The 13,082-nt window shown below is 42.0% G+C and overlaps 1 protein-coding gene across 5 annotated transcripts in view; it reads right to left on the reverse strand.

Moving 5' to 3' along the window:
• The window catches only part of srcap (Snf2-related CREBBP activator protein), a 33,842-nt gene extending 20,941 nt beyond the window's left edge, over nt 1-12,901 (reverse strand). Inside the window, exons 1-15 of one of the 5 annotated variants that reach the window (XM_020711945.3) lie at nt 12,653-12,899; nt 11,169-11,245; nt 7,262-10,152; nt 6,732-6,770; nt 6,169-6,432; nt 4,889-5,074; nt 4,572-4,712; nt 4,223-4,412; nt 2,695-2,870; nt 2,150-2,255; nt 1,945-2,034; nt 1,643-1,816; nt 1,242-1,453; nt 982-1,159; nt 762-898 (exon numbers count right to left, since the gene is read on the reverse strand). In XM_020711945.3, coding sequence (XP_020567604.1) covers nt 762-898; nt 982-1,159; nt 1,242-1,453; nt 1,643-1,816; nt 1,945-2,034; nt 2,150-2,255; nt 2,695-2,870; nt 4,223-4,412; nt 4,572-4,712; nt 4,889-5,074; nt 6,169-6,432; nt 6,732-6,770; nt 7,262-9,952 — 4,584 coding nt within the window. In that variant the 5' untranslated portion in view covers nt 9,953-10,152; nt 11,169-11,245; nt 12,653-12,899. Of the gene's footprint in view, nt 1-761; nt 899-981; nt 1,160-1,241; nt 1,454-1,642; nt 1,817-1,944; nt 2,035-2,149; nt 2,256-2,694; nt 2,871-4,222; nt 4,413-4,571; nt 4,713-4,888; nt 5,075-6,168; nt 6,433-6,731; nt 6,774-7,261; nt 10,153-11,168; nt 11,246-11,446; nt 11,704-12,652 lie in introns of those variants that run through there. The other 4 variants (XM_020711943.3, XM_020711944.3, XM_011488406.4 and 1 more) reach the window with 4 other exon arrangements.
• Nucleotides 12,902-13,082: the final 181 nt, after the last annotated feature.

A 13,082-nucleotide genomic window follows, 5' to 3' on the forward strand; every position in this document is an offset into this window, starting at 1 on the left:
GAGGGATCAAGGTAGAAGCGTTAGGTTACAGGGGACTGAGGTGAAGAAGGTGCAGGAGTTTAAGTCCTTGGGGTCAACAGTTCAGTGTGATGGGGATTGTGGAAAAGAGGTGAAGAGGCGAGTGCAGGCAGGTTGGAGCGGGTGGAGGAAAGTGTCAGGAGTGTTGTGTGACAGAAGAGTGCCAGCAAGACTCAAAGGAAAGGTGTACAAGACAGTGGTGAGACCAGCTCTGCTCTATGGGTTAGAGACGGTAGCAGTGAGACAGAGACAAGAGGCTGAGATGGAGGTAGCGGAGATGAAGATGTTGAGGTTCTCCTTAGGAGTGACCAGGTTAGACAGGATAAGGAACGAGTACATCAGAGGGACGGCTCACGTTGCCTGTGTTAGCGACAAAGTCAGAGAAGCCAGACTGAGATGGTTTGGACATGTTCAGAGGAGGGATAGTGGATATATTGGTAGAAGGATGTTGGAGATGGAGCTGCCTGGCCGGAGGGCAAGAGGACGGCCAAAGAGGAGATATATGGATGTCTTAACAGAGGACATGAAGTTGGCTAACGTTAGGGTAGAAGATGTTCATGATAGAGTGAGGTGGAAAAGGATGATTCGCTGTGGCGACCCCTGATGGGAAAAGCCGAAAGAGAAAGAAGACAACGTACGGTACATTGTTTGCCAGGACCGGTTTTTATAAATACAAAAACAGAATGATCACTTCTGTAGAGAAATGCCGCTGAACACGGTTACAACCAAGGGAAACTCAGTACCTGTCTCTTTAGCTTTCTTTCCTTCTGACTGCCAAAGTAAGTGAGGATTTTGAACCCAGGACACCAGCGTTTCAACTCCATTTCCCAGTTTAGCATCACGCTGGTGGGGACAATGATGAGATGGGGGCCCCAGTTCACTTTTGAAAAAAATAAAAATGAAATGTAAAACAGTCAAACATTTCTTTGTGATGCAAACACTGCAAAGCTTCATGTCTGTTACCTTTTTCACAGGCCAGGTGAGCGAGCAGAGCAATAGTTTGGATGGTTTTACCCAGACCCATTTCATCAGCTAGTATTCCGTTAAGCTTCTTCTCATACATGGTGACCAACCAGTCCAGCCCAATGTGCTGGTACTCTCTTAAAGTGCCATGAAGCAGGAAAGGGATGGGAGTCTTGACCTTAAGTTACAAGAACAATAGGAAGTTATCTCATTTTGTTCTTGAGAGTTTATAAAATAAACTTCATATCTTCATAGCTGACCTTTGTAGTAGCCAGAGTGTAACCTTTAGGCTGCAGGCTCTCAGCAGTAGCAGCAATATGACTGATTTCTTTCTTTGGTCGTGAGCTGGAAGAAGACAGACTGCTGTCTCCCTCCTTCAGCAAAAGCTCCATTCCTTCATCATCATCTGCTTCCTCATTACTCATCTCATCCTTGTCACTTTCCTCGTCTTCAGCACTTTCTCCTGGTGAATCTGAAAGAAAAACATTTGGATTAACAGATTTATCTTTCAGGTTTAAGATTCAAGAATTCAAGAACAACTTTATTGATCCCCGAAGGGAAATTTAGTAAAGGGAAATTTAGTAGCTAGTATTTAGTTTATCTTCAGGCCTCGACAGAGAGACCATCAAATGGGCATGATTCTAAACCAACAGGATAGTACCTGAGGAAGACGTGTTGCTTTCCACATCGCTCTCATCTTCTTCGGTCTCCACCTCCTCATCACCAGAAACTTCCAAATTGGAGCTTGCTCTAGAGCCAGAACCGGACGGTTCTTCGAAATCGGACACATAAGCTCCTTTATACTTCTCAAGCAGCTCCTCAATGCTCATTTCTCCTGTGAGGGCAGAATTAATATGATAGGCAACAGGTTAAAGCGAGAAAACAATACAAACCTGAAGCATGATTTAACAACATTATTCCCACTGAATGCATCAGGAAAAACATAATTCACTAATTCAATACCCTCTCTGTTCAAGTCATCAAGCTCCTCTGCATGATCAACATTTCCTTCCCTCTTCTCCTGTGCTGCTATGGTGTCCTCCTCATCCTCAGCTGCAAAATAAGATAAAAAATAACACATTTAATACAATTTAAAATAAAATAAAAACACCTGCAGAATGCTGTGTCCTTATGAACATCTGAGGAGAATGTTTCTAATCAGTCTTACCATCCTCTTCATTAGCAGTAAATTCCCCATCTTCCTCTTCCTCCCGCTCCTGCTCCTCTTCCTCTTCTGATGTAGATGATCCATTTGAGCACTCTTCCTCAGACGGCTTTGGAATTAACAACAGGTCATGGAAAATGAACCATCTGAGAAGATTCTAATTCTAAATATTCCCACTCGGCCTAAACCAACTGTATTTATAAGAATAACCTGCTAATAAAAAGGACATTAAAAATATCTTCAAATGTATTTTTAATTTGTTTTAGGAAATCCAGTAGTCTGAAAGACATATGACACATAGTATATTTAGGATTGAAAGACAATTTAGTGTTCATTTGAAAACAGCATCTCCCTTAAATGTATTCAAAGCCTCCAAGAGTTTCAGTGAAGGTAGTCTGGGGTCAGAGCTGTCACAGGGAGGTTCTCTTTTTCACACACGTATTTTTAAAATTCTGTTTTTATGAAAGAATAGGTGTTTTATGCCTAACAGCAGAGTTTGACTCATTTCTCCTAAAGCACTTTCAATGTAGACCAGTTTGATGAGGTACCTGCGGCGGTGGTAATTTGAGGGTGCTGAGAAGTTGATCAAGGGGCAACATGCCCTCTTCCTTCAGTAGTTCAATTTCCCTCTGATGGCTCTCAGCATCATTCCCCTCCTGCTGCTCCTCCACCTCTATGGTTTCCTCGTCATCTTCCTCCTCACACGGAGGCTCGAAGTCTCTGTCTGCGTGGAGATAAGGGTTTTTGGTCGAGATAAAATATATATAATTATATAATATATCAAGAGTAAGATAGATTAAAAATACGTTGAGCTTGACAGAACACACAAATGTCAGAGGCAGTTTAATACTAACTATGATGCTCAAATTTAAAATACACCTCAGATTTCATCCAACTAGATTCAAATTTCTGAAGAAAAAAAATCTGTTTGTTTTTCTTAAACATTAGGAGAAAGAGATGTTTTTTTTAACCAAGACATGTTTTAAAGTCCCATTCTGATCATCTTCTGATCTATCATAAAAGTGTTCCCAGTGGTCTTTTAATGATGATTATAATGTTTTTAGCCAAAAATAAATAAAGTAATGAAAAGTGTGTCGTTTCCTAGGACATAGTTTCTGCAGAACAGCAGCAGTTCATTAGAAGTTTACCTCTGAGTTGTGAGTGGAACTGAACTGCTGGCACAAAGCAACTCTACCCCTTTACCCTCCCCATTGATGACAGCTCTCGGTTTACACGTTCTCCCCCCCTACCTAACATTGCCAGTGCAACAAAAAAGGCAAGCAATTTTGGCGCTATCCATTTGCAGAGCCTTGAGCCAGATGTCAGCTTACATGAGGAAAACGTAGAAGTCATGGATCTATTTGTCTGCAAGTGGATGCATCAGAATAGGGCAGAGCAGGGAGCTTGTGGACCGCTCATCGTATCACAAAAACAACCTTTTTCAAACAGCATTTTGTCGTCTGCTCCTGATTCACAAAAGTTTGAATAAAGGCTCAATATTGTTAATATATGTCCTCCAGCATTGTGTCAAAAAAAACAATTTTCATCAGAGCGGGTCTTTAAGTTATCTCAATTGCTTCAGATAGAGACAGCAGTGAAGATGACTTTCAAAGTAAAAGGTCACGCCCTCCTTTCTTTTTTTAAATCTCGGACAAGTTAAAAGTTTCAATTGATGTCCGTGTTTATGCTCTACAATCCTAGGCTTTCAGACAAGTCTGACAGGTTTAACATGGATACCATGCAGCATTAGCTACAGATCACTGAAAATTCCTTCAAAAACTGTTTCTTTTTAAATCATTAATATAATTACAACTATTAATCATGTATGCACATTTAAACAGCTCTCATGTATATTTAAACATATCTAAAATATTATAAAAGCCTAAGCTGTCAAAAAGCACTTATTCCCAATGAAACATCTGACCTCTGTGGACATTAGAGAACATTCAGCTGTTGGTGTCTTGCTATTTGACAACATCAATGTCTCAACCACTGAATCAGCTCTTAAAGTATTGAGGTTCTGTTACAAGTCAACAGCAAAAGTCACCTATGTGACGCCTATAGAGGAACACTCACCGTCCTCATCAGTGGCAGGCGGATGTATTTTTTGAGGAGAGACGACAACCTCAGGAGGCCTGCTGGGAGCAAGTGACTTGCTGAGAAGGTCGGAGTATTTCTCCGTCTGGCCTACAATGAAGTCCAGCTGAAGGTCTAAAGCCTTTTTCCGTTTTTCCTCCAGCCTGGACTGCTGCTTGAACTGAACCACCTTCACACACAGACAACAGCAACAAAATGGGTTGGTTTTTGCTTCTGAATGCCAGTATAGACATGCAATATTTATTTCAAAATAAGAGTCTTGGATTTACAACTAATTGCAAAAGAATACCAATCTCCCAAAATACAGATTGCACAGGGACTTCTGTACCTTCTCAACATTAGTCCAGAATGATCGGATTTCTTTTGCGATATTGGAGGCAATTTTTCGGATTTTGGCATGTTCGTCTCTTTTAGCTTTTTCCTCTTTTTGTCGAAGCTCCTCATGATGTCGCACCACCATTCGCACCACCTAAAAACAAGTCAACGATACACATTACAGAAAAAAATGCAATGGAGTGTTTACATCCATTTCCACTTATGTAAAAAGCTTGTAATTATGAAAATTCACTCAGCTGACCAGTAAAACAACTTACAAATGAGAAGCAAACAAAAACAACTATTTGTGATCATTCAAAGACGTATTACCTTTCTGGCCACACCTCTCTTCCAGCGTCTCTCTTGAGCAAAGTCAGCAGAAAGCCACTGCATCTCCTCGCATAAGTAATCCCAATGAACTTTGGGTCGCTGAGGTTCCGTCAAGCGGCTAAGACGCTTCGTTGACCAGAAGCCCTCACGCTTCAAGGCCTGTGTTCGATGCTCAATGTCCGCTTCCTGCAAAGCACACACCGATTAGGATGCCTCTGAAATGTTGGGGTTAAGTGTTGGCATGGAAAAATGTAGTGCAGAATGAGTTCCTTAAAAGGAAAATTCCAATTTTGGTGAAAGCACAAAGGATTTAAACCTAGACCAGATGGTGCACAGCTGTCGATGTGCAATTCCTCTTTAAGATGGCTTCATGTAGGCACACTTAAAAATCAAATTACTTTAAATTGGTTTCTTTAATTATCCGCAAATGGACAAAAAAAAAACAGTACTGCCATTTCATTCCACCAAAAAGCTACAAAGTCACCAATATATTGTTCATACTAATCATTTTTGTCAGCAACTCTTTCTAACTCTCTGCCTAGCTGCCATTAGTCTCTCGCCTGTAGTTAAAACATTGGGGGGGTTGACATTTCTTTATGAAGGTAAACCTCATAAAACTTTAGAGGCTTTTCAAAAGACAGCAACACAAGCCCTCTACATGAAAATAAAATGCTCAATGGAAAAGCAACCAAAGAATTATTTGTTTTTTTTTCATAGATTTGTGATTTCTAAAGCTAACTTGTTTATATAAACAGCTGCAAATGCTTTTGTCAGGCATTGTAATTATGAACACCATGCGATGTTGTTGCATCATTCAGCGATACATATGCAAGTAATTTCCGGCTTTGCGTTTTTGTAAATCTCTCAGGAAATAAACAAATTAGATTAAAACAGCTTTTTTTACTAGATAGAACTTACTAATTGCATGTCAGATTGCTTTACTCGACCCCTGCAGTGCAGCACACAGCTGCATTCATTATGAATGCACTGTCAATGCTTCTGTAGTTTTTGCTCCGAACCAGAATAAAAAAAAAAGGCTTGTCTCGCATTAGTTTTACAAAATGTTGGTGGTAGAAACTGAATTAACTGGTGAGAGGTAAATATCTGAAACCACTGTGGTGGCAAAAGGTTATTATATAAATATACATTAAATCAGATTTATGGATGGGAAAATATGCCATCTTTAGATTCTCCGTGTCATAAAAATATTCCTTTAGATTATTCAGAACATGTTTTTTTTTTTGTGTGTGCTTAAATGTAAGCTAAAGAATTTCACTTACATGTTTAGCAAGCTCTGCCATGTCAGTGACTCTTTCTCCACGCGACCTCTGAGAGGCAGCCTGGTCTGTTGGGGAGGAGCAGGAGGTGTAGCCAGTTGAGGTAGGGGAGACAAACTTGCCATGGGGACCTCTGAGAGGTGAGGACTTCTCTCGTCGAGATGTGGTCCAATCCGTGCTGGATGAAGGACCAAGGAAGGAAGAGGAGGTTGAGGACGAGACAGGAGACGAGTTGGCAGAGACTCTTTCTGAGATCCACTGACGCACCTAAGACACCAAGGAGAAAAATGAGGATAACATCTTTTTTTGGAAAGTTGACAAACATAAAAAAAGTGGAAATTGTTAAAGATAACCCCATACATAACCGAAGCAGGAGTTTGCGCTTAACGAGTATAAACATCTTCCATTAAGTCCCACAATGACTTATCGTCAGTATGCTTTCCTTACATCAAAAAATCGTTTACACAAGTTAAAACGAAAAATTATCAGAAGTGATGGTGTCCGTCTATCATGTGCCCTCATGCTGGTTAATATGATGCTTTCAATGCCTGACAACCTCCACTTACCTTCAGGAACATCACCTGTCTGGCTGTCCTGTTCTGTCCCTGCTAGAAAACACATGTGGCTTAGCATGCGGCCAGTTTATGTAGAACAAAATTATTATATTGTAAATATAATATCTCATACATTTAGAATGACAACAAGAACACAACCGCAATGCATTTTGGGAAAGCTAAATATACACAATTACCTTCCAATTGTTTGGTGAATAAATTGATTTGTTAAAATAAAATGTATAAATACTAAAAGAAAGAAAAAAAGAAAAATCACAATTAAAAAGAATTTTTAAAAAGAGCAGCCCTCAATAGCCGCTATTTTCCTTATATCTGGATAGAGAATAGAGAATGCAAAAAAAGATTTGCTTATAAAAAGAAAACATAAAAATTGCTATCTTTTTAAAGAGAGGGGTTTTTACATCCGTGAAAATTTCTTTTCACTGTGTGAAATAAGACAAAAATATTTTTTAACATGTTGCCTCTCCAGGACATTCTGAGTCTCTGCAGAGGTCAATTAAATGAATATCTGATGAAAGTACCTTGTGTGATGAGCTGGAGGAGGTCATTTCACTTTCGTCTGCTTCCTCATCACTGTCTTCTTCCTGGCTGCTAACCTGACCTGACAAGCTCTCTTGGACTTCCGTTTCTCCCACGGGTTTGTCCTGCTCCATGTCCTCACTGTCCTCATCCTCAAAGTCAGGGATGCCCGTCAGAGGATTGCTGGGACTGGCAGCCATTGTAACCTCACAATCCGTTTCCTCTGGTGCTGTGACCACGTGGATGGTGTCAGGTAAAACAAGGGAAGTGGTGTCAGTGGGGGTTTCAACATTTTCAGACGCAGGATCTGCTTCGTTTGTTGATGTTTTGGTAGAAGTTAAGGCTACGGGTTTGTTTATTGAAGCTGTTGCAGAGTCAGATTCATTCTGAAGAGGTGTGCAACCACTCAAATTAGACTGCTGAGCTTCAACAGGAGCTGCTGATTTTTCTTCGTCAGGGGCCTGATCTTCCTGGCTGCTTGGAGCCACAGATGAAGATGAGGAGTCTTTTGTGACATCTGCAGAAAGGCACTCCTCAGTGCCAGACCAAGAACTGTGGGAATTTGTCAATATGGCGTCCGCATTCGGTAGGTTAAGGAGGGGACTTTTTTCTGATTCCTGAACAAGCAACTTTGGATCGACACTAGAGTAACGTGTGGTGGAGAGTCCCTCAGGTTTGGCCTCAGTGGGCATAACCACAGCGTGAATACTCTGTGATGGAGTCAAAGCAGGAGTTTCTTTGGTCCCTTCATGAGTGGAAACACGAGGCTGGTTTTCTAAACAAGAAATATGCACTGAAACTGCAACAGAAGGCTGTGCCCCCAGTTTTTCCCCACCAATGTCAGCCACCGGGGTGGAGATTCCTAAAGAACTTGTTGCTGTTTCTGCTTTTGGCTTAGAAGAATCCAATCCGTGTGCTTCCTTTAACTCTGACTCTGTAGCATTCGCTTGTACACAGTGGGTGCCAAATTGTATACTTGTGTCTGCCTGCTGAACAGTGAAAGACTCTGAAGCAACTGCAGCTACTTGAACTAAACAAACCTCACCTGAGTGAGACACTTCAACCGTTTGATTATCTAATATCAAATGTGGCCCGACTGCAGCTACCCTTGCTTTTTGTATGGACAAATTATGGGAATCATGCCCACTTGAAGAAGGCAAAGGTTGCTGGGAAATGATGATTGTTTCACTTTCATCAGCCGAGTGAAAGGTAGGTTCAGTGTCCTCTTTGATGGTGTACTCCTCAGTATTTTCCAGTAATGCATTGAATAAGTTTACTTCATATCCTGGAGACTGAGGTATCTGTGTGCTACTGCTGCCACAGATCGTTTCCTCAGCAACCTCCTCCACCAAACTGCAAAACTCATATACTTCCACGGGCTGAGAGCTGAGTTCCATGCCCGCCTGAACACCATCTTCATACAGTTTTGCTCCTCCAGTGGAGAGTTCATTAACAATGGCAGCTTCGCACACAGTGCCATCTTCTCGTTGTAGCAGGTAACTCTGATTTAGGTGCATGTTTGACCAGTCACCACTGATATGAGCCCCCTCTCGGACGACCACGATCTCATGGGCATTGGCAGAGTGAACAATCTCAGCAATCAGTGAGGTTTCGTGGGCAGGGACTGGATCAGAGGTATGGGACATGTCTGTCTTGATGACCTCCCCTGCATGTAGTGAGACAACCAGGTTGGTGTCAAACAGAGGAGCTCCTGCTGGAGGTTTGGAGGAAATCTCCGGCAGCACTGAAGGGGCAGCAGCATCTGTTTGGGTTTCCCTTACCCCCCCATCACCCTGCTCTGTTACAGGGAGATTCCTGGTGGGCACTGCACTCTCATTTCCAAGGGAGGAATATAATCCATGCTGGGATTCTTTAGCCTTTTGGGTCTCAAGTATATCAGGTGGGTGAGGTTGTGTTTCCTTGACAGAGGTGACATCAAGCGCCTCTGTCAAGGCCTCGATTGATTCTGAAGTATTTTCCTTTTGCACATTGCTGCCGTCGTTTGGGATTTTCCTGACGGTTTTAGGTTGTGTTTTTGGAAGGTTTGTTTGTTTGTTCTTTGCATTTTCCGCTGAGAGCAAAGAGGCTGAAGCATTTGAGTCCTTGAAACTATCTTTTGGTTCTGCAGTATCTGATGGAGTTTTGTGGCTGCCCTGACGGACGAATGTTTCCCTGTCTGACTGCACCGCAACCCCATAGTTTGTGGGGTCTTGAACTGTGACACCAACAATTGAGGGAGAGACGGTGGATTCTGAGAGCTCTTGTCTACGAACATCCACTTTTGTTTCAGTGTCGGGATTATAGTCCAAAGCGATAGATTGTTCTTCCTGGGTACGCAAAGTAACCACAAGCCCGGTATTTTCTTGATGAGGCCGAATCCCGTCTGTTTGACTATCTGAGTGGCTTTCCTCTTTATTAATTTGTAGCCCGTCCTGAACCTCTTGCACTGAGCCGTCAATCCGTGCTGCAAGTGGGGGGCAAGGAAGATTTGAGAGCCTTTGCTTCTTAGCAAAGGAACTACTGTCCTGAATGAAGGACACTGGCAATGACTTAGCAATTCCAACAATGCTCTCCTCAGTGCAGACTTCTTCTGAGATGACATCCTTAAAATTGCTGCTTGTGAGAGTCTCAGAAAAGGTTGCTGAAGCATCCATGCCAGGGAATACTGAGCTGTTGCCGTCCGACAACGACATGCTGGATGGATTTGTAGATGGAGGGATCGGGCAGGGGGCAGCTGCGACCGACTGCGGGGCATGCCGAGGTGACTCCCCAGCCACATTCTGCGCAGCCTGGGGGTTACCACCCAGCACATCCACAGCCGGAGAGGCCTGCTGCCACACCCCCTTCTCCGCAGAGCTTCCTTTCTCTGTGCTGCTCTTGCTACACACAGCACCTGGGGAGGAACAAGACACAGGAGGTCAATAATTTCTACAAACTGCAAAAGTTCAAATTAGGCAGAAACTGACACTTTTAATCAGTGTAAATTGGTAAAAATGCATTTTGTTTCTTTGATCAAATGTCTTGTTGCCTGGGAGTCTCTGCATATCACCTCTCATCTGCACAGCTATGATCAAATGACTAAATTTACCCCCAAATAATCTATGTGTGCACATATTTGCAAAAATGTTTTGCACATGAGAGTCCACAATGCCTTTTTAATGCACGTTTATCTTCACCTTTGCATCTCTACAATTAGTAGCAAATATTAAAGTCCCACTTTGATCATCTTTTGATCTTTGTAAAACCATCCCCAATGGTTTATTGATAATATGTCGTTTTAGCCACATTTTTTAAAACTTGTTTTGTTTTCTAGGACATAGCTTCTGGAGAGCAGCAAGCGTTCATTGAAAATTTGCCTTTAAGTTGAGGTGTAGAGTAAGCCAGCCCCCACTTTTCCTTCATGAATTTGGTTGCAGTCTGTCCACCTAGCTTTACAGCCCCTCTACCTAACATTACCAGTGCAACAAAAATGGCGAGCAATATCGGTGATATTAAGTCATCGTTTATCAGAGTGGAGCGGAACAGCAGGTTTGTGGATTGTCGATGTCGGTTTTACGTCACACCCACAAGCCTTTTCAAACTGCATTTTTTCCTATGCTCCTGATTCACAACAATTTGAATAAAGAAACCCACACAAATGCAATTTTAAGTTTAATTTTCTTTATATATGGCCATCATCATCAGAAAAATATCATAAGAATATGTTAAAAACACCAAAAAACAATTTTCAGAGTGATTCTTTAAAAAGTTTGCCACATTTGTATTTGTTTTATAGCAAAAAAACATCCTAGTTGTATGTGATTACACTTAGATGTGCTTCTGGGTTTTTTTCCTCCTGGTGTCTCACACACATGTGAAAGGGCAACTGGGAACATTGTAACCTTTATAGGAACGCAAAAGTGCTCTTACCTTTCTGTGGTGTGAGACACAGATCTTTTGCGCTTTCTACTTCCAGGATGATGAAATTAAGATCCCCTCCACATATTCTGAGGAAGTGGAAACAAGAGAAGCAGAAACTGTGATGAACTGGCTTAAATAAACCATTTATCACATTTAGAAACATAAAAGGGAAAGCAAAAGGGTCAACAAACACTGTATGAATGTGAAAAGGTAAGTTTGCCATGATTCTGCAGAAATCACCCCAAGGCATTTTTATCAGACATGATATAGTCATATAAAATCATCACCGTTTTTGAATAGACAGGTCCTGCCAGAGCCAGGTAAACAGTTTGGGTGATCACCTAATGCTATCACGAGTGCTTCATCTTCTTGCAGCAGCAACAGAATAAATTCTCAGTGGGGCAGCCTAGACGGAGCCGATCCAACGTGCGTTTGGTGCAGTCGCCCACAGGAAGACGTTGGCAATTTTGCAGCAAACAGATTACAGCTGGAAAGCCGGTCGGGCCTAGATTCGTTCAATGTTTTTCTGAATGCGTTCCATTGTGGCTAGTTGTAGCCACATGGACTTAAACATCTTTTCATCATTCTCACCCCCAGTTATACACTAGAAATATGTGTACCAGTAGCGCTACTTGTTTGTGTGAAACGTATAGCGTATTACATTTACCATCTACTGAAGCAATGATACAAGCCTAAAGTAAGGTTAGAGGTTTTAAAATGCTCAGATGTTAACGCCTAATGTTGCCGGTTAGGCTTATGTGATAGGCTAGCTAGCATTAGCCTCTACAATAACACTGATTGTGTGGCACAGGAGCTTGCTGCTAGCTAGCAAGCTAGAATAGTTGGTAAATGCATTTGTTGCGCAGGCGCCTGGATCCATTCGTGGTTATGTAATGCTTCAGACTGAGGGCACTTTGTTAATGCAGACACATTTGATATGGTACTTTAATGTGACACAAAAACATCAAAGTCTTATTAAAAACCCGCTACTGCCTTCACTACGGGTGGTGGTGGTGGTGATGGGGTGCTAGTGACGTCACAGCGCGGGGTCAAATCCCTTTAAAATATATATATGTATAAATAACTTATTCCAAATTCCAACTATCGTTAAGGTATACTAAGACAAAGAAGAAAGTCTTCGCATAACTATAAGATAAAATAAAAAATTTAATCATTTTGCGGGGGACTTTAGGGGGACCCACACGGTGTCACGGCGGGTTCTTCAACAGCGACAATACGGAAATTTCGTTTTTGTTTGATTTTTGTGGCTACATTAACTGCACCGTCAATAATTTACAAAAGTGTCCTAAGACTTTCTGTCTTCGTCCACATCGCAGTCACCATTTTTGTGTATGCAATCCACACAAAATACAGTATTAAGCAAAATATATCTAATTGTGTTTTTTCGTAAGTCACAGCCCCCCCTCAAGTTCCCCAGTACTTCCTCCTTGCCCCCCTCCCTGTCAGGGCCGCCATCTTAAGTTCCCACCTACCTGAAATTTCCGACCAATTTTCTTTTACTAAATTCTTGCTAAAGAAGACGTCATCCGCGTAAAATCGTACTCAATCCGTGATGCCAGTAATCCAAACTATCTCCCGGTACCCAACGAGGTACCACTAGGTCGGTGGGAAGAAGTTAAAATACGGACCGGGAGAGACTGGGTTTCGGCGCAGAATGTAGCGGTCGCGGGGAGGAGACTTTACGCAGCGAAATGGTGGAGGATCGCCGCTGCTGACAATGTGCAGAACGAGCCTAGATCTCGCGATATCACCAAGCGCGCCACTTTAAACCTGGACTTTTCTTTTAGGACGCTTACAATTTACTTTTGTTTTAATAATAGGTACGGTAGTAATATTCTCGTTTGATTAAGTTTGAATGAAACTAGCAATTTAATCATTTTTTTTCAGGATGATACGGGAATT

The sequence above is a fragment of the Oryzias latipes genome, chromosome 19 (assembly GCF_053564925.1).
Source record: "Oryzias latipes strain Hd-rR chromosome 19, Olatipes_Hd-rR_3.1".
NCBI lineage: Eukaryota > Metazoa > Chordata > Actinopteri > Beloniformes > Adrianichthyidae > Oryzias > Oryzias latipes.